This window comes from Nematolebias whitei, chromosome 3, assembly GCF_014905685.2.
Source record: "Nematolebias whitei isolate Nwh7 chromosome 3, NemWhi1, whole genome shotgun sequence".
Taxonomy (NCBI): domain Eukaryota; kingdom Metazoa; phylum Chordata; class Actinopteri; order Cyprinodontiformes; family Rivulidae; genus Nematolebias; species Nematolebias whitei.
The window spans coordinates 19,914,166-19,933,932 of NC_056500.1; the positions used below are offsets into that span (position 1 = coordinate 19,914,166).

Here is a 19,767-nt window from a genome sequence, read left to right on the forward strand (position 1 = left end):
TCCCCCTCCCTCTCGGTTTTCAAGTCCCGTTTAAAAACTCACTACTATTCAGTAGCATTCAACACCAGAGGATCTGTGTTTTGAACCTGTACACTCCACATTGTTTTGTCATCATTATCTGCATCGTTTTTATGTCTATATTTCTGATTTACTTCATTTTGTATTTTGCTTTGTGTGTTACCTGTTGTTCTGTCTGTACAGCACTTTGGTTGGCCTTGTCGCTGTTTTAAGTGCTCTATAAATAAAGTGGTATTGTATGGTATGATATGGTAGAGTCCCCTGTCCATACGATCTTCAACTTACACCTCCAGTAGAGTTTTTCACATATCCCAGTGGTGGTCAGGTGGAATCTGAATGGGCCATGTTCAGGGCCTCTATTGCACATGCGGCTTCCAGGAGCTGTGGCCTTAAGGATATTGGTGTCTGTCATGGCAGCAACCAAAGGACACACTGGTAGACACCAGCAATGATGGAGGCTGGCATGCTGAAGAAGGAGGCCTTCAGGAGTTGGCTGTCCTGAAGGATTCCTAAAGCAGTTGGCAGGTACAGGGTGGACAGAAGGACTGCAGCTTAAGTGATTGCGGATGAAAAAACTTGGGCATGGGAGGAATTTGGGGAGGCCATGGAGGACTTCAGTTGGCCTTGAAGAGGTTGTGGCAAAGTGTTTGGCAACTCAGAAAAGAAAAGTGGCCCCATTCCCTGGTGGTTCTTGGTTTGGGCGGTGGGTTGCTGACCTGGACTGTGGATAGTGTTGAGCAATAGAAGGAGCGCTTCAAGGATCTCCTTAATCCACCCACTATGTCCCCCTTTCTAGAGGCAGAGTCTGAGGACTTGGGGAGAGATGAGTCCATTATCATGGCAGAGGTCACAAAGGTGTTAAAAAAGCTCCTTGGTGGCAGGGCACCAGGGGTGGGTGAGATTTGCCCAAAGATACTGAAGGTTCTGGATGTGAAGCTGTCATGGATGACATGTCTCTTCAATCTTGCATGAACTGGGACAATGCCTGTGAAGTGGCAGACTGGGGTGATGTTCCTATTTTGTATTACAATTATCGTGGAATCATACTTCTTGCCCTCTCTCGGACAGTTTACTCTAGGGTGTTGGAAGGGGGACTCCGACCATGTGTCAAACCTCGGATTCAGAAGGAGCAGTGTGGCTTTCATCCTGTTCATGGAATAGTGGACCAGATCTTCACCCTTGCAGGGTTGCTAAGGGGGTCATGGGAATTTGCCTCTCCAGTCTACATGTGTTTTGTGGACCTGTGTTTTATGACCGTGCTCCTCAAGGCATTCTGTGGGGGGTGCTGCAGGAATATAGGATGCCTGGGTTACTTTTAAGAGCTATCCAGTCCCTGTAAAACCAAATCAGGCCCTAAAATGGTTTATAAGTTCATTCATCCAGATAGATAACTGGAGCTATGTTTGCATTTTGACACAAAGTCAAGCACGTTCCCAGTGCAGGTTTAACTCCACCATGGCTGGCCCTTGTCTCCAATCTTGTTTGTGGTGTTCATGGACAGGATCTCGAAATGCAGTCATGGAGAGGAGGTTTTCTGGTTTGGGCACCTCAGGGTCTCATCGCTGCTTCAGACAGATGATGTGGTTCTGTTGTCATCCTTAGATAGAGAACTTTACTAATTGGCTTTTATGTATGTGAATGTTTCTGTAAAGTGCCCTGAGACAATTTTGTTGTGATTTGGCGCTTTATAAATAAACTGAATTGAATCATCAGGCCAAGATCTTCAGTGTGCACTGGGGCAGTTTGTAGCCGAGTGTGAAATAGCTGGGATGAGAGTCAGTTCCTCAAAGTCTGAGGCCATGGTTCTTGACTGGAAATGGGTGGAATGCCCCCTCTGGATTGGGGGAGAGAGTTTGTCTCAGGTGGAGGAGTTTTACTATCTGGACATCTTTTTCACAAGTGATGATATAATGGAGCAGGAGCTGGATCGATGGATATATGCCTCATCCTCAGTAATGAGGGCATGATTTTGACCTGTAGTGGTAAAGAGAGAGCTGAGTCAAAAGCCAAAGCACTCAATTTACTGGTCTGTCTACGTTCTAACCCCCACTTATGGTCATGAGGTTTGGATCATGACCAAAAGAACAAGATCCCAGATACAAGCAGCCGAAATGGGCTTCCTTCGCAGGATGGCCATGCTAAGAAGTAAAGATGGGGTGAGGAGCTCAGTCCTCCGGGTTGAGCTCAGAGTAGAGCTGCTGCTCCTCTGCATTGAAAGGAGTCAATTGAGGTTGTTCAGGCATCTGATTAGAATGCCTCCTGGACACCTCCGTTTAGAGGTTTTCCAGGCACATCCCAGTAGTAGGAGGGCCCAGGGAAGACCCAGAAGTTTCTGGAGGGATATTGTATATTTTTTGGACTGGGAGTGCCTCAAGGTCCCCCAGAACAAACTGAAAAGTGTTGCTGGGGAGAGGGATGTGTGGGTTTCTCTACTTGACCTGTTGCCTCTGTGACTCGATTACAGATAATCGATAGAAGATGGATGGATGAATTAAAATATGCACACTGAGTCTGATTATCTTCAATAAGGTTATACAAATGTTCAGTTTTTTATTTATTGTGTGTGTTTTTTTACCTTGTCCCATACATGTTGCCAGAAAACTCAGCATTCTCAATGAACTCCCCTTTGTCAATGCCCTCCCGCATGATTTCTTTTGTTGTGAAGTGGTAGTCTGCAAGACATAAAATACAGTAAGTAATGATTCTAGCTCTACTAAAAAAAATCAAATTAAAAATCAAAATAACAATAACAATCATGTAATTGTGACTGAATGATTGATTCAATTGATGATTGAATTATGTAACAATCATTTATTTGTTGAAATGAGTACCCGGTATTTAGAACTATAATCGGTCAGCATTTTGCCTGCACTAGATGGTAGTTAGTGGATTTCAATCTTAAGGATCAGGGAAAAATATTCATAAATGTGTGATAGTAAATGTTATTCAGTCTGAGGCCTATTTTAAATTTTTGCCATCAATAACAACTTAAATTTGATACATTTTACATTGATTCATGTGATTATTTTATCTCAGATAGTTAAACTAAGTACTCTTCTCATATTATAAATGTTTTATTTTGTGTGTGTAAATATGTTTGCTATGGCAGGCAGCAAGGTGACGCAACTTGTAGAGCTGCTGCCTCTCAGCAAGCAGGTCCTTGGTTCAAACCCCTGTCCAGGGGCCTTTCTGGGTGGAGTTTGCATGTTCTCTCTGTGCATGCGTGGGTTTTCTCCGGGTTCTCTGGTTTCCTCCCACAGACCAAAAACATGCATGTTAGGCTGATTGGTAACTCTAAATTGTCCCTAGGTGTGAGTGAGAGAGTGAATGGTTGTTTGTCTCGTTTGTCTCTATGTGACCCTGTGATGGACTTGCGACCCGTCCAGGGTGTACCCCGCCCCTCGCACAGTGATTGCTGGACATGGGCACCGGCGACCCCTGTGACCCAAATGGAACAAGCAGGTAAAGATGATGGATGTTTGCTATGGAATATATTACAAGAGACCAAAGAACCATGCTCCACCACAAACAGTCTTGAGTGCAAACCATTTCAGTGCAAAGTGAATCTGTGTAAATGTTTACAACTAAGTGCTGAATTGAATGAAATCAGCTCTATAAAGGGCACCAGACTGATAAACATTTAGTTTCACTCTTCTATTAAAAAAAAATTCAAATTGACTTCACTCTCACCATTGTCTACAGCAGGTAAGATACTGACAGGCAGTGACAGCTTATAACTTCTTTACAGAGACCAACTTTTAAAACAGCCAAATTATCCCTTTAAATAGAAAAGAGGTACAAAGTCAAATTTTAAGTTTAATGACTGAATGTACAACACTTTTAAATAAACACAATTATTTATTGCTACTTTCATTAACAAAAATTTAACTCTGTTATTTTGGCAATTTTATTTAAAGTAACACAAATAAAGACCTTTTGATTGGGCATTTCATGCAATAATTAGAATGCATTTCCTCTATGATTTCTTTTAATAGATGTCATTAGTCAAAACTTTACCATAAGTATTGTTTTGTTTGTACCCAATCCAACCGTCTAAATCTTCCCAATATCAAAATCTCCTGGGGATTTAATGCAACAAAGTTTAAGGAGATATCACATTACTACCACTATCACTAATGATGACCAAATAAAAATAGCATGACAGCATGAAGGAATCTGGTCCAGACTAAAAAAGAATTGTTGAAGGGACAGTATAAAATAACTACTCTGTGAACAAAAATAATAAAAAAATATTTTTTACGTTTTAAACAACATTCATTATAGCCCAAGAGAGTTAAAACCTGTTGTTTCCAGAAAAAAAATAAAAAAAGATAAACAAAGTGACTGGTGTTTGAAAAGATCAAACATACATTATAAATCTATGAAAGATTGAAAAACTTTAGGTGTTACTAAAGATTGGATTGCTCAGCACTCTAAAAGCCACAGTGGAAGCTGAAAAAGTTTATTGGGTTACTGGAAATAGGAATCACTAAAGAGGCATCACAGGGGGCTATTTTCAAAACCTTTTTACTCCGAAGTGTGGACTGTCCGATTCTGATTTTTAAGTATAGTGTGCATTCTTAAATAACTTTTTTTTGGGTCTTTTTGTGTGTGTATTTGACACATGCCTATTAATCTAATGACATTGTCCCGGACAATGAAAGTAACCCCCACTCCTCTGCTGTATACCAGCTGTGATCAAGAATCACCTTTATCTGTGGTTTCTGATTCATTTGGGCACGAAAATGGGGTTGACATTTCTAAGTCTTCAGAGGAAAGAACGTCTGCTACGGGTAGCAAAGTAGCCCCCAGAAGCATAGGGAGCTTGTTCAGCCCTACAAAGAGAGAGCAAAAAAGGCACAGAAAGAGATTTATCCCTTTAAAAGAAGGGAATAACACAAAATGACAAAACTATTTGAGCAGTTCACTTAGGAGTAAGAAGTGTGGCTTTCTTGTGGAATGGGCAGATATGGAAGGCTGACAATGTGGCAGTGAGTGACCTGACAAAAAACATTAAGCACCCAGATGGATAGATTACAATATCAGATTGAATGATAATGTTCATGTAATGAACATGTAATGTAATGTAAGTTATGTGTCTGGGAACATTGCTGATCCGATGTCAGAAGTCGTTTTTCCTCAGGCATACATACATGTGACAACTGAAGAATAGTCATTGTATTCTGTCCTGAAACGGTTGCACCTGGCCTTCTAGATCCTGAAGATCAACACTAAGCTGGAGTTAAAGTCTGAGCTGCCCCAATCATGTTCTATTAGGGAAGATCAGAGGACTGGACTGGCCATGGGAGGACCTCAACATGATACAGGCAGTCCATAGACACAAGTGTCATGTAGAAGGGTGCTGTCTTGTTGAAAACAGGACATGGTGCTATCTCAGGATGGGTAGGACATACAGACAGAGGGTCAGGGTCCTCTGAAAATCAGACCTTATGATTCCTCACATCATGATGCCAGAAGACTTGCTGATGTGTAATACTTTAACACTGGCAGGATTAGCCTTCTCTCCTCAGCACCGCCATATACATGCACAATGGTCATCGGAGGAAAGGCAGACTCAACATCAATCTCAGACTTGTCAAAAACTTGTTTCTCACAATCACAGAATCATTTCAAATGCAGCTGTACTTGCCCTGGTGTATATGGGAGCCAAAACCCAGGAAGGTGTTCTTGTAGTCCTGATACCACTCATTGAACCACAATGCAGAATGACTGAAGCGTCCTATGATTTGGAAAGCTGGCACAGATGTCATAGGCTTCTGTAATGCTTTGTACACTAAATGACAATCTTGCCTTAGTGTGGGCTTCTTGGGTGACCAAAACACAGGATGTGTGGATGTCCTCATGTACTAATTGGTTTCAACATCAGGCCGTTTGTGACAACTGTAAACCCAACATTCCAGATAGTTGTAAAAAAAAAATTAAAAAAACCTAGCCTCACACAAATCCACAATGCTACCCTTATCAATCTATGCCAAGTGCTGGTAAGGCAGTCGAATGCATCTACTGAGCATCCTTTGTGTCTGATAACCATCACTCAATGTTTTGAATGACTGTGGGACCATTTGGCAACAGCCTGATAACACTATTGCTCCACTTGTGAAACTACCACTTCTTCTCTCTGGTGCCTGTTCTGGGGGTGTCAGCTCCTTTTAAATCAAATCATTTACACATTCATCTTTGGTTGACCTTGTGGACTAATCTATTCCCAATCCTTCTTGGTGCTTAATTTTTTTATTATTATTATTATTAAAGAGAGTAATTTATCACACTTGTTCAGGTTTAAATCCAATTCCATGCTTTTGATATGTTGTTTCACAGAGCAAGGTGATCCTAAGAAAGCATAAAGGTGCTAAAACATCAGCCCCTGGCTTTTGCAATCACTAAAAGTGTCACCAAGGGCCAAGTCTTGAGCCAATACCGTACCTTTGCCATCCTCCTCTCCTGGCCGAGGGTTTCTCGTTGTGTCTGAGAAAAATACATCATTGTTAAAAACCTGTTAAGAGTAAAGAATTCTGCAAACAGCAGGCCAGGTGTAAAAGAAAAAAAACCTGCTGGCCTGAGCTGAATTAAACATTGTGTAGTTCCTCCTCAGGTGAGGATATTATGGAAGCTAATCATAAACTGGCACACAAACATACGTGACACACTGAATCCAAAGACTCCCTCGTGATCCTTCATCAGCCTCTTGAGCAGCGTGCTCTTCCCAGCTCCAGAGGGGCCGCTCAGCACCACCGGCCTCGGTCCTGACATTGTTCTAAGAAACAGAAGGAATAAGATCAAAGTGGACAGAAGTACGATGGATGAAAATCAAATTGTTTGTTAGAGAAGTGTGACCGTGGCTTTGGCAGCTACTTCTGGGATGACTCACAGATATTTAATTTTAGCAAACCGCATGTTTTGATCTCTATCACTGCAGCGTTGGGGCTCATCTATCCTGTTAGCTGGCCTGAGGTGGAGTAAGCTTAATCCTTTGATCCACCGCACTGTCGGGAGGAAGCACTCCAACATTTCACATAAAATTAAAAAATACAATCTACAGCTTCTAAAATACTGGAATTTTAATCTCCACTAATTTGTCAATGAAACACAGAAAAGATGTGACTTGTCAGACAGGTGGAGACTGTGGATTTAATGTTAGAAACCCCGTCAACGAAATCATGATGGGTCAGTCAGCAGGATTAATTAAATCTGGACTGGGCAGCAGACGAGGTCCTGGGCAGGTGGCCCATTTACCTCCTGCTACCTATAGAGAGGATGAGGTTTCCAGACACTCAAACAATTTAATTACACCAGAGTCTCTATTGGTCAATAGCTATGTAATTATTCATGAGCCGCAAAAACTAGTATTTATTAATTAAGGAGGCCTGAACATGGTAAGAATACTGTTAGAATATTGTGCTCTTCACAACTATTTATTTATGTTAGCTGTAACTTGTTACTTATCATTATGTTGTTTTTTTAAAAATAATTGCCTGCTTTAAACTTTGATTTTAAACAATTGTTTCTCAAATGTTTTGGTGCAGAAACTTTAACTGTAACAGTATATGCACAATGCAATACAATTCAATTAAATTCAAAAATGCTTTATTAATCCCAAAGGGAAATTAATTGTTGTTGTAGCTCATCTTGGTTTCATTAGAGTTGTTCTAGATGCTGATGGCTTTGGGCATTTGGGCAATTGGCTGCAGATGCTGATCTGCCCACCCAGACCCAGCAGACCTCTCTATCCTCTTGGGCAACAAGACTGCCTGAATGTGGGGCAAAACTCCTCCCCGAGCGTTGGCCATTTCTCCCAGCAGAGCCCCTTGTCGCCGTGGACTTAACTGCAGCTGCCAGGGGACAATCTCGGTCCTTCTGCTGTCACGAGTCGCGTTTCTCTCCACCTCCAAGATCTCGGCAGTCAGTCCCTCGAGCACCATCTTCAGGTAGACAGTAATGCATCCACGGCACCTCATTTTCAACTCATTTGGGATTTGGGGCTGTAGCTGAGGTCTTATTTGAGCTTTTGAGATGTTAATCAGCTGCTCCCAGTTGTAGAAAACCACCTTATGGTTACGCATCATAACAAATGTCCAAAAGTAAAAAATAAAATAAAAAAAAGCTTTCAGTAAAAATCCTTCCAGTGGCACAGCATCGGATACCAGAGGAAGTCATCAGCCGAAAAAAAGATTTACATCCAAAAAAAGAGTAATTAAAGTTTTCAAAAGCAAAATCACAGAATGAATTTAAGAGAGCTACTCCAACATGCAGCCACCGTGAGCGGCGCAATTCTGGAACTAAGTGGTTTAATAGTGTCTGATGTCACAAATAAAGACCCAAATTAACCGCTTTCTTAAATTTTAACTCTACCATCATTATAAAAAAGGTTTAAATAAGACAATTCTTAGGTACTATCCCAAAGTTGAAAAGATGAGTTAAAAAAAAAAAAAAAAAAACCCACCTTTAATTGTATCTTTGCTGCAGAGACGTCCAGGATCAAGTGATTCTTCTGTGAGGCTCCTTAATACACTGCGTGCGCTCCAAGTGTGTGTGTGCGTTTGTGTGTCACATTAAACCTCTGTCAGTCTGAATTACCCCTTCTTCCGTTTAGCTCAATGACCAATCTCATCTGTGCATGCATGCCTGTTGTGCTCAGCTCAAGAGAGGATCGTTTTCTTTAACAAATGATCATTTTACTGTTTAGATTAACTGTTTTATTCTGATGAAGCAGGCTTTTATTTAATCTCGGATTGAGGCTTTTAAATCAAACTAATGGCTTGCTTGAAGAACGAGGGTTATGAACATATGACTATCAAAGTTTCTGTGTAAGACGCCAACATACACACATGGTCTGCAGGCCACAAAGAAGCTGCATTCAAGAGCCTTTCGTGGTTTGAAAACTTTATTTTAAAACCAAACACTCTTCTATCTCCACTTTATCCCTTGGGTAAAGTTTAAAAAGTGAGCGAGGGTAAATATATCCTAATTTTCACCATTTCTCATTCTCTTTTGAGCTCAAACCCTAAATGTCAGCCTGAGTGGTCATTTAGAAAAAGCTCAGAATAGCCAGGTTTAAAGTCTCACCTGCAGTTGAGGCTCTGCTCTGCCTGCCTAATCCTGTCATGACCCACTTTTTAAAGCGTGGCTACTCCTCAGAGCCACCCAACAAGGCAGTGAAGATGACTGATAAACACTGAGGAACACTTGCTGTGCCTTCGTGTCCCCACTTCACACATTTGACACTTTATAGCACACTCAAAAGGTTCATAACAACAAGCTTTAGATGTGTTTTATTGTAGTAATGTTGGTTAAAAAGTAGATTTGATAAAGAGATACAAAGAAATGCATCAGTGACAAAGACAAACTGCAGCACACATCGATGAGGTTACAGAAAATATTTTCAACCTAAAGCAGCTAAAACGAATAAGAAATAATCTAAGCAGAGACATCGTTTGTACAGTAAATACAGGCAGGTTGTTGTGCTAGTCAACATCTTACACATCACTCCATACAAACATAAATATTACATACACTAAACTTTGTACATGTGCTTTGCAGTTCAGAATTCAACAATTTCTCCCTATAAATCAGGAAAAAAATGAATGTATAAAAATGATAAACACTGTCCCAAAAGCATTTCTTTCTTTTTTATTGGTATTTAATTTTTTAGGGCCTGAGCTTTGAGTCGTTTCCTTTGATCTGGCAGGAATGTGCACCACAGGTCGGAGGTCATTTGTTCTGCTCCTCAAGTTCTCAGAGGTTAGAGGATGTTGGGAGTCTCTGCTGACAAACGTAGGACCGGAAACCTGTGATGACGTGAAGGTGGGAGTGGATAACAGACCAGCTGCCCACAGGTCCACCTCTGATTGGATGAAACAGTAGAAATCCCCTTTTCTCCTCCCAATACGAGTGGATGAGTTAGAGGTAGACCCGCCTCAGGTCTCCAGGTGAGGTGATGGTGTTGCACTGTGGACACAACTTCTTTGCTCCCTAAAAAAAAGAAGAAGAAACATGTTTTAGAGAGGTCATCTTTATGTTGATGTGCCTCAGGATGAGTGAGAGGATTTACCAGCGTTCGCAGCCAACACTCCTCACAGTGAACGTGCCAGCACTGGATGGAGGTGAGCGGAGTGGTGTACGTGTCCTGCAGACAGAAACACAGTGAACCCAGTAGTACCACAGGCTGACACTAGATGTCCATGTCCAACTACCATAACATTATATCAGGAATCAGTATCTCCTGTCTCTTTGCTGGTGATAATTGCCTGTGAGTGTATGTGTGTTAGTTTTACAGATCTTAAGCTAAAATGTAGTGATTTTGTATCTCAGCTGTCATCACCACGGACCAAGAGTGATAAAAGGTTACACAAAACTTTTAATTAAAAATACTTTTGGAGTCCAACGCAGTGAGTTGTATGCATTCCTTCAAGAAATACTTTTATTTATAGAAACAAATATTCTGTTTGTCATTGTTTCTCTCTAACCCTTAGTTTTAATAGCTGGTTAATTCAAGTTTTAGTGTCATTTTTAAACAGTAAATATTACAAAAGTCCATATTTATCAAACCTAGTTCAGTTTTTGCACTCAGGAGACATCACTCAATCATCATTGTTGTCACCATCAGTCCACAAAGGATAGGATCATGTATTAAATTATAATACCACAGTATTCTGTTTTAATGTATAAAAACTGTTTCCCTTTGTTACTTTGTGAAATGTTTGGTTGAGCTCTTCTGAGTTGAAAATCAAGTCCTGAAGTGTTCCATGAGTATTATTTAAAAAACTAAAATAATAATCTTCATAATAGTTAAAAAAAATAAACCAATCAGCTAAGTTCTCATGCTTTATTGTAAAAATAGGTTACTTGATGTGGAGCTAATTTTAACCATTTACATCATAAATTATATATATCTCTTTAGAATTGTGGATTTTTTTCAGTCATAAAAACATTTTGTTAAACACTGCGGTACAAAAAGTGCTTTAGACATGTATTTTGGTTGAATCATTTGTTTTAAAAGGTTATAAGGATGACAGAGGAGTGATTGGCCTGTTGGTAATTCAGAAAAACTAAACTGTCTTGTCAATGGGAATACAGTAAATTTAGTTGTTTTATTTATGGATGACTTCCCCCTGCCCCCACCGAAAAACAACTAAATAAAAATTACGTATCATGGGATGTTTTATTCATAATTTAGGTTTGCAAAAATAAAAAAAGAAATAAAGAAAAGAAAAAGACAATATTCTAAAGGTAATAAAAGTCAAGAAAGTTTCATGCTGAAGAGTAAAAGGTAGAATTTTTTTTTTATTTTTTCTGAGATGTGGCAGAATACAAAACTCAATACGTAAAAAAAATGTACATAAATGTGCCTAAAATGTTTATATATATATATATATATATATATATATATATATATATATATATATATATATATATATATATATATATATATATATATATATATATACACACACACACATACAGTACATTTAAAAAGTATTGTTCTTTTATGAAAAAGTTTTTAAGGTGCTGCTTTTTCCAAATTATATATTGTTTTAGATACCCGAGTTTATTTGTTGTTGAGTTTTAAGTTACTATGATGATTAAAAACTTTCAAGTAAAATTCTTGTGGATCAATTCAAGCTGCCTTAAAATAAATTCAATTATATGGACAAAAACAAGTAAAGATCTGTTTTTTTCCAACGTTCTAATATTTCTTAAAAGTTCCTCATTTAAAAGCAGGTGACAAATACAAAACTAAACCACCGGATGACAATAGTTTTAAACAAAATTCAAGTCATATTTCTGTTTCCGTGAAGGAGTCAGGACTAATAATTGTGATTTATTGCCCAAAACTCAGGTCCCAACAGTAATTTCTTGGCCTTTCTGCGCGCGCTCTGCTCTGATGACTTCATACTCACCATGCAGATGAGGCATTTAAATCTGTCTCCTTTAGACAGCTGTTTCTCCAAATCTCGTATCCGAGCTTTAAGTGCGTCCAGCGTTGTCAACGTGGAATCCTCTGAAAGCCTGCACACACACACACACACACACACACAGCCAAATGATGCACAGTTAACAGGAGGGCAGAGGGAAGCCGAGTGAGTTACGCAGACGCTGGAGAGTCATTTATAAATTGAAGACAGATTAAATTATTCGCTGGCCAACATGGATACTGAGCATGAAATTTAGCAGCAATCACATTGCCTGCATTGGCTGTCTCATTTATCATAGGTGGAAGACAGGGGCTGAGTTGTTGGGGTGGCGGTGGTGGAGTGGGGACACGCACACACAGACACACAGTTTCAGGACAGACTGTATGAGCAAACATACAGTGCTGTAGAGCAGTATGATGAAACGTGTGCATCGCCTGCTAGGAGCCTGATTTATGAGATCCTCGCACTGATGTGGTGTTTTATATCGAGGCGATGGGAGCAGAAGTCTGAACTGACCAAAACCGGCAAAATACGTTTCACAGAGGCAACGGTTACACGTCCTCAGCTCTGATCGTCTCATTCTCACCTGAAACCTGCTGTGCAAGCTGGAGAGAGGGGCACTTCCTGTTACCATCTCTGTGATTAGTGAACAGTAAGGTTGTCTCTAGCTGTCAAATATTTTTCATTTAGCTCAGCAAAAGGACATAAACCTCTTTAAAGAAATTAATAATGTACATTTATCATATTAAATATTAACTTCCTGTTAGCTTTGGGGAAACCAGTATAATCTAAACACAGCATAAGATAAAAAAGTTGGGATAATTTTCCACTAGATGTGATTATCTGCTCAGAAGTCTTGAACTTACGTCTCGATCTCGGTGTTTTTGCAGGTTTTTGGGAGACAGGCTGTGCTGCCAGCTTGTTTCTCTGCACTGCTTGTTGATGGACTCCCTGAAGAAAAATAAACGGATAAACAATAAAAAACGGTTAAAAGCACAGCACTGAAATTGTTTTGCATGCAGTGGTTCATTTATGGTTATTTATTTCTTCGGACTTGGCTGAACTCACCATCGTTCGACAGTTTTGAAAAGTCAAAGTGAAGTCTGGAATCAGGCACCAAGCTGCTGCTGAGATACAACACATCCACACTTTAAAAAGCCACAACAATATGCAGAAAAAAATACATACGCATGACAGAGAATTACATGAATTTGTATAGGCAGATCATGAATAAATGTTCTAACGTGAGGCGGATGTCACTGCGTGGGTTACATACTTCACTGCTGACACCTTGGAGCTTTCTCCTGAACACGGGATTACATCCGTCTCTGAGTATCTGTGCGCTAAAGTCAGGGGAAAAACACAAGTCCACCCAACAAGGATGTTTTTCTTACAAGAAAAAAAAATTCACCTTACTTTTGATTTTTAAAGCAGGGCTCATGTTAAAAGTTATAGCTAAATTAGTCCTAAATGCATTTTAGATTTTTAGATTTATTAGAACAAAATAAAGAACCAACAAGTCTCATGAACAAACGTCTTCTATTGACAAACCATCCTGGCATAGACATCAGGAGGTATCCCACTTTTAGCACATAAAAACAAAAACATAAATTTATTTAAAAAAGGAAAAATAAAAAACATTTATATTGAAAGTTGAAAATATCCAGGACAGATGTAGCTATAAGTATTAGTCAAAGAAAGATCTCATCGTGTATTTTACCTTTGAAATGTGTCTTATTTAAAGGTACACAATTTATTATTTTAAAAAATTAGCTTTGTATGTTAAATATTTAAAAGCATTGCACATTAGAAATAAAGATGCTTCTCTGTGTTATGACGAATTAAAACGAGCTCAGACTGTAGAAAAGTTTTAGCTCTACTGATCTTAGATAAGATACTTTGTGTTTGTGAAAATCGTACTGATGGAAAGTAACGATGTCATTTCCAGGTTGAAGTTCCAACCACTGCGTTTACTCAATCTTTAAAGTCTGTGTCAATCTTTTAAAGAGAAACATTTTACTGTTTCACAAAACATCCGTCCCTAACAGCCGAGACTCCATTTATTGTGTGAATGTTTATGAAGCATTCTCACCATTATGATCCCTTTTTTTTTTCATACATTTTTCAGTGCGTTTCTCGTCCCGCAGTTTTCAAGATATTTCAACAAATCATAGATCAAAACGTTCAGCTCTTTCAGGACAATCCTGCTATGACTTTTGGTATTGGTGCAAGTTTAGCTTTTTGAAATATTTAGCCTTTTCTGTCACTTTTTCCTCATAGAAACTGAATTGAGCTCATTTTACATCCTTCATATCTTTAGATCTGTTTTCAACCTTTTACTGCTCCTTTCACATTTTGTTCTGCTTCAGCTTCCTTGTGCAAATTTAAAAGAAATTCAACTATTTTCAGCAAATTTCAGCTATTCTGTGCTCCTTTTCCAACCTCTTGCTGCTAATTTCAGCTTGTTTCTGCAAGATTCAGCTTTTTCTACTATTTCAGCTGTTTTTATGCCAATTTAAGCCTTTTCAGCTAAGTCCACATTTTTTGCAATCATTTCAACATTTTTCAGCCTAATTCAGCAAAAAAAATGTGCTCTTTTCACTTTCTTCTTGTAATTTCAGCTTCTTTCTGCATTTTAGCTACCAGTACTTTTCAACTGGTTTTTTTGCGAATTTCAGCTTTTTTCAGATAATTTCCACTTTTTTGTGCTAATTTCTGCTTCTTTCAGCAAACACGTTCTTTCTGCTTTCTTCTGCTAATATAAGCGTGTTCAAGCTTGTTAGCTACCTTTTTAGATTTTTAAAGCTAATTTCAGTCGTTTTCAAAAAAATTCAAGTTTTTTAGTTTTTTTTTTTTAAAATTTCTGCTACTTTCAGCCTAATTATCTTCTTTCTGATAATTTCAGCTTTTTATGCTCCTTTCTGCTTTTTTCTGCTAGTTTCAGCTTAATCTGCTATTTCAGCTAACATTTAGCTGTTTTATGCAAATTTTAGCTTTTTCAGCCAATTCCACTTTTTTAGCTAATTTCAGCTCTTTCCACTTCCTTCTGGTAGGTTAAGCTTCTTTCTGCCATTTCAGCTACTTTTCAGCTGTTTTGTTTTTTGTTTGCTAAGTTCAACCTTTTTAGCTGATCTCCTAATTTTTGTGCTAATTTCTGCTTATTTAAACCTAATTCAGCAAATATGTGTTCTTTCTGCTTTTTTTCTGCTAATTAAGGCTTGTTATTTCATTTCAGCTACATTTCAGAGGTTTTTAGTTAATTTCAGCTATTTTTTCAACAAGTTCTTCTGCAGTAAGCAATCACACTACAGTTTTTGCAAGAAATGCAATTTCTAGTTGCTTCATGAAATCAAGCCCCCATGCAAACACAGAGTAGGAAACATTCAGACCTTTACTGGTGTCTTGCTGATATATATATATTTTTTTTGTTCATTCACTTTGCAGCTGATTCTTCTCTGTACACCCAAACAACATGATCAGCTGTTCAGCGTCAATCTTGCATGACGTGTAAAGGATACTGCGCTCGGCCGTACTCCAGCGTGTCGTCTCCGTCAACATCAAGGTCAGCGTCGCTGTCCCGACACTCTTTAGAAGTTATGCTTCCCAATGCTGCACCTGACAAAAACATTTCATTTTTAATTCATCTTAAACGTTTGTACAAGAATCCTTTTAATTATTTCTAAATACACAATTAGAGGGATCTGTTGTAATTTCCTTCAGAAATAAGAGGGGTTTGTTGCAGGTCTTTCTGCCAGGCAGCTTGCAGCAGGTTCGCAGGTCACAGCTTTTCTTTCTGGTTAAAGAAGCTGCTCGTTTCAAACAAACCTGCAGGGCATCTTGTTCTGTAATCTGGACTGAAAAGTTCAATGGTTTATTTCAGCTGCCACTCAGTCACATTACTCACCCTCCAGTCAAAAAAAAAAAAAAAATCACACACACCTCAGCAGCACAGTGCACACACACATATATTTATTCTTACCTTTAAACCCTACAGATGTCATCTGTATCCGTCTCCTCTCATTCCACTCGTCCTCCAGTGGCACCAAGTCTGCCGAACCCTCCTGGAAACACACACACAGACACGATGAATGCGCCTGTCACAGCCTGAAGCTGCGTATCTGCCTCTGTGTTTTCATGGCAGTGAACCAGCAGTTTTCACATGGACACACAGCAAACTGACAGTGATCCTGATGCCACGCGAACAAAGCCAGTCAACAACGTCTCTGTGTTAAAACGTGGCCGTTCTCTCGATCTCAGATCGGCCTGCTGCAGGTTACATGTGTGAATCTTCAACTTCAGTAACAAATGTCAGCAAAACTAATGATTTTTCTTTGTTTTTATGCAAAGAAAATAATAGAATGCATACCTGCAGATCTTCTGGTTTTCTCCTCTTCAGCTTTCCGATCCTGACTGGAAACAGATGGACGACATAAAAGATGACAAGACGATAAAACGGTTAGAAGGAAAAAAAAGAAAGAAATGTATGGTCAAAGACAAGGGATTTACTGATGGGAAGGTCGTACAAAACATCTGTAACAATTAATGTTTTTTGAGTTCAAGATAGACGTTTTAATTAGATATTCAAATCAAATTGCTCCACTAGTTTCGTTGCATGTTGCAGAAATATGCAAAACCTTTGCGTTGTTTCTTTATTTAACATGAGGACAAACCGTCAGGTTTTATTTACTTAATATTTTTAGTTATTTTTAGTTTTATTGTACAGTATTCACAACTTCATACAAAGTACAAGAAACTATATACGTTTAGCGTGAAGGGAAACAGATTACAATTTTGAACCAGTGCTATAACGTTAATCAAAAGATGACTAAACCTTGTTTTCTGCAACCAAACTATCGTAAAAATGGACATGGACATGTCCAGAGGAGGGACAGTGGGTATATTGGTAGAAGGATGTTAGAAATGCAGCTGTCAGGAAACAGACAAAGAGGAGATATATGGATGCAGTTAGAGAGGACATGGAGGTAGTTGGAGTGAGGACAGAGGATGCAGAGGACAGAGTGAGATGGAGGAGGATGGCTCGCTGTGGAGACCCCTGAAGAGGGAAAAGAAGAAGAAACTATCATAAAACTAGCAACTAATATGTCATTACAATGTCTTCTTGAAAAAATATACAAAAATAGGTTTAGTTGTATTTTTTTACCTACATAAAAGTAAAAGTAGAGTAGTCCCTCGCTACTTCGCAGTTTGACTTTCGCGGATTTGCTCTTTCGCGGCTTTTCATTGTAAGATTGTACACGACACACGATTGTCAACTTCCATCAAGCTCTGGCCGCTGCTTTCTGCTGAAATGGAGGGAAAGTTTTGCAACGCAACGTCAGAAGTAACGATCTACAGTATCTATCAATCTCATAGAACTAGCAGGAAAGTAGCAAATAATCGTGAAGCTCAATTGTCCACGCGCACATCAACCTGGACGGGGCGGTGGGCTTCGTCACAGCAGGGTAGCTCTGCTGAACCGGAAACAAGCCGGACCAGAACCGAGCTGCTGGTCTGCAGAGCTGGTGAGTACCATATCAAATGTTCCCTTTTTTTTTTTTTTTAAAGGTTTAAGAGTTTAAAACATTAAGAACATTGCAAGAGTGTGGAAAGGGTTCATAACGTCTTAAAATATATAAAAATACTAAAATAAATATGACGTTCCTACTTTGCAGTTTTTCACCTATCACGGTGGTGTCTGGAACGTAACCCTCGCGATAAACGAGAGACTACTGTACCACAAAAACTAAAAATAAATGTAGGTAAATATTTTAGATTTCTTTAAATATTTTTAAATGTGCAAAATATTTAAACTCAGAATACATAAAAGATCTTAAAATGTTTCATTGTTTGGAGACTGATTTACAAGAGAGACTGGAATTGTGAGCTTGATCTAGCGTGATTGCGAGTTCTTGTTATGACAATTCTTAGCCACCACCACACCACATTTGAGCTCAATAGCTGGAAAAGTCACTGAGTTACAGATATTTTTGTGTAGAATAAGGTCGATTAGCTGTGGTGGCCATTTTATATTAAATCAACTTCAAAAGTTAATCAGTAGAAGTACAACCAAAGATTACTTTCTGAGGGTTTCATGAGATATTTTGCTAACAAACAAACAAGGTTGACTTCAACAGTTAAGGGATGTTGTGCTCAAAGTATGTGTTGGAGAAGATGCTACAAATGTAGATTTTATTTCAATATCGATAAATATGGCTGAGTTATAGACATTATACAGTGTGCAAAGATTGCTTTGCTATGGCGGCCATTTTGAATTGAGCTGACTCCAAAAATTAATCCGTAGCCGATGTAAACTGAGTGATGTTTAGTAACAATTTTGTTAAAATACGATCCGTGATTCGGGATATATTTTGCTAACAGCATCGACAAACAAGCACACACGCGCAAAAATATTATTTGTCGCCTTTGCCTTCAGCAGTGGGCAACAAAAATGTGCTTTTTATTTTAACAGGAGCATGTCAAGATGCAACTTAAACTGCTTAAATCTGAGGGGTAGTTTACACAGATTTACCAGCAGGTTGAAAAATTTCCATCAATCTATAATAAAAACCTGTCAAGCACAAAAGTTACCAGTTTCAATCAAATTTGTTGAATGAAAGTTTGTCTTTAAACTAAAGAAGCTGAACTAAAAGCAGATTTTCCCACCCAATACACAACAAGAAGGTTAAAGCTCTGAAGGTGCAGCTGGAATATTGAGGGGTTTTCAGCTCTTTTTACCAAACAAAATAAATGTTGGTAAATTCTGATGCCGTGCTGAAAGACTTGCACATCATTTTATTAAATGTGCAAATTGATCACGCAGAGCCTTAAAGACAAACGGATTCAAAAGGACCTGCATAATTCATTCAGCTGTGACCGCAAAACCTTCCTCCCATCTCCTTTCTGTCATCTCAGCGTCCTCCCACACCGTCCTCGCTGGAAATATTAAAGTTAACACGGCAGAACACCAACAGCGCCTCCTCTCCCTCTGTGACCTGACTGACTGCAGATTGTATAAGGGGACATTAAGTTTTAGGGCCCTCTAATTCGAGCTCGATGACAGGGGAGCAGGACGGGCCACAGAGAGAGCTGGTGGCTGTGACCCGAGCGCTGCCGTCCCAGCAGCCATAATGAGGGTTAAGGAGACGGTCACAGATGAAGAAGAGCTCATCAAACAAAGAGAGAAAGAGAGAGGGAGGTTGATTAATCAGCAGAAGAGCGACTCTTCTCCACTTCCTTCTTTTTTCCCCTCCCCGACGTGTATTTAGAAGCTCATTATGCTGTCCTGTTAGAAGAGCCAATAAAGGCTAACAGACCTCGACAGCAGCTGCAGTCTGAGGAGTCAGCGAAGAGTCGGAGCATCGCCGTGGAAATAATAAGAAGTTTGTAATGTGAGTTAGTGTCAGGAGGCTGCGGCGGTCCTCGTGTCGGCATCAGGCCTGAGCTGATTACTAACCAGAAGATCTCTGTGCAGGTAAACGTTCAGCTCACTCATAGAGGAGGAACTTACTCAAACCACTAAATAATAAATGAAACTATCATTCTTAAAACAAAGATTCTAAAGTCATTTGTTACTACTCAGAGTATGTGTTAGGGATGACTTTCAGCTACTACCACATGGCATTTCAGCTCACTGTCTGTCAAAAGAGCTGAGATATAGTTATTTCTAAGTTGTCTAAGGTTGATTAGCTATGGTGGTCATCTTGAATCAGATTCACTCTAAAAGTCATTCAGCTCTAAATGTGTACCCTTTTATGATTTGTTGAGAGTTTGGTTAGAATCTGTCCAGCAGTTCATGAGATATTTTGCTAACAGACAG

At 39.2% G+C, this 19,767-nt stretch overlaps 2 protein-coding genes across 3 annotated transcripts in view; both read right to left on the reverse strand.

Moving 5' to 3' along the window:
* The window catches only part of guk1b (guanylate kinase 1b), an 11,986-nt gene extending 3,407 nt beyond the window's left edge, over positions 1 to 8,579 (reverse strand). The window contains exons 1-5 of one of the 2 annotated variants that reach the window (XM_037674628.1): positions 8,480 to 8,579; positions 6,678 to 6,793; positions 6,463 to 6,504; positions 4,728 to 4,853; positions 2,594 to 2,690 (exon numbers count right to left, since the gene is read on the reverse strand). In XM_037674628.1, coding sequence (XP_037530556.1) covers positions 2,594 to 2,690; positions 4,728 to 4,853; positions 6,463 to 6,504; positions 6,678 to 6,789 — 377 coding nt within the window. In that variant the 5' untranslated portion in view covers positions 6,790 to 6,793; positions 8,480 to 8,579. The remainder of the gene's footprint in view (positions 1 to 2,593; positions 2,691 to 4,727; positions 4,854 to 6,462; positions 6,505 to 6,677; positions 6,794 to 8,479) is intronic. The other variant, XM_037674629.1, reaches the window with a different exon arrangement.
* Positions 8,580 to 9,936: 1,357 nt separating this feature from the next.
* The window catches only part of rnf220b (ring finger protein 220b), a 39,277-nt gene continuing 29,446 nt past the window's right edge, over positions 9,937 to 19,767 (reverse strand). Inside the window, exons 7-15 of the mRNA XM_037674630.1 lie at positions 16,318 to 16,361; positions 15,931 to 16,012; positions 15,470 to 15,566; positions 13,228 to 13,287; positions 13,020 to 13,078; positions 12,818 to 12,902; positions 11,937 to 12,045; positions 10,088 to 10,162; positions 9,937 to 10,008 (exon numbers count right to left, since the gene is read on the reverse strand). Coding sequence (XP_037530558.1) covers positions 9,937 to 10,008; positions 10,088 to 10,162; positions 11,937 to 12,045; positions 12,818 to 12,902; positions 13,020 to 13,078; positions 13,228 to 13,287; positions 15,470 to 15,566; positions 15,931 to 16,012; positions 16,318 to 16,361 — 683 coding nt within the window. The remainder of the gene's footprint in view (positions 10,009 to 10,087; positions 10,163 to 11,936; positions 12,046 to 12,817; positions 12,903 to 13,019; positions 13,079 to 13,227; positions 13,288 to 15,469; positions 15,567 to 15,930; positions 16,013 to 16,317; positions 16,362 to 19,767) is intronic.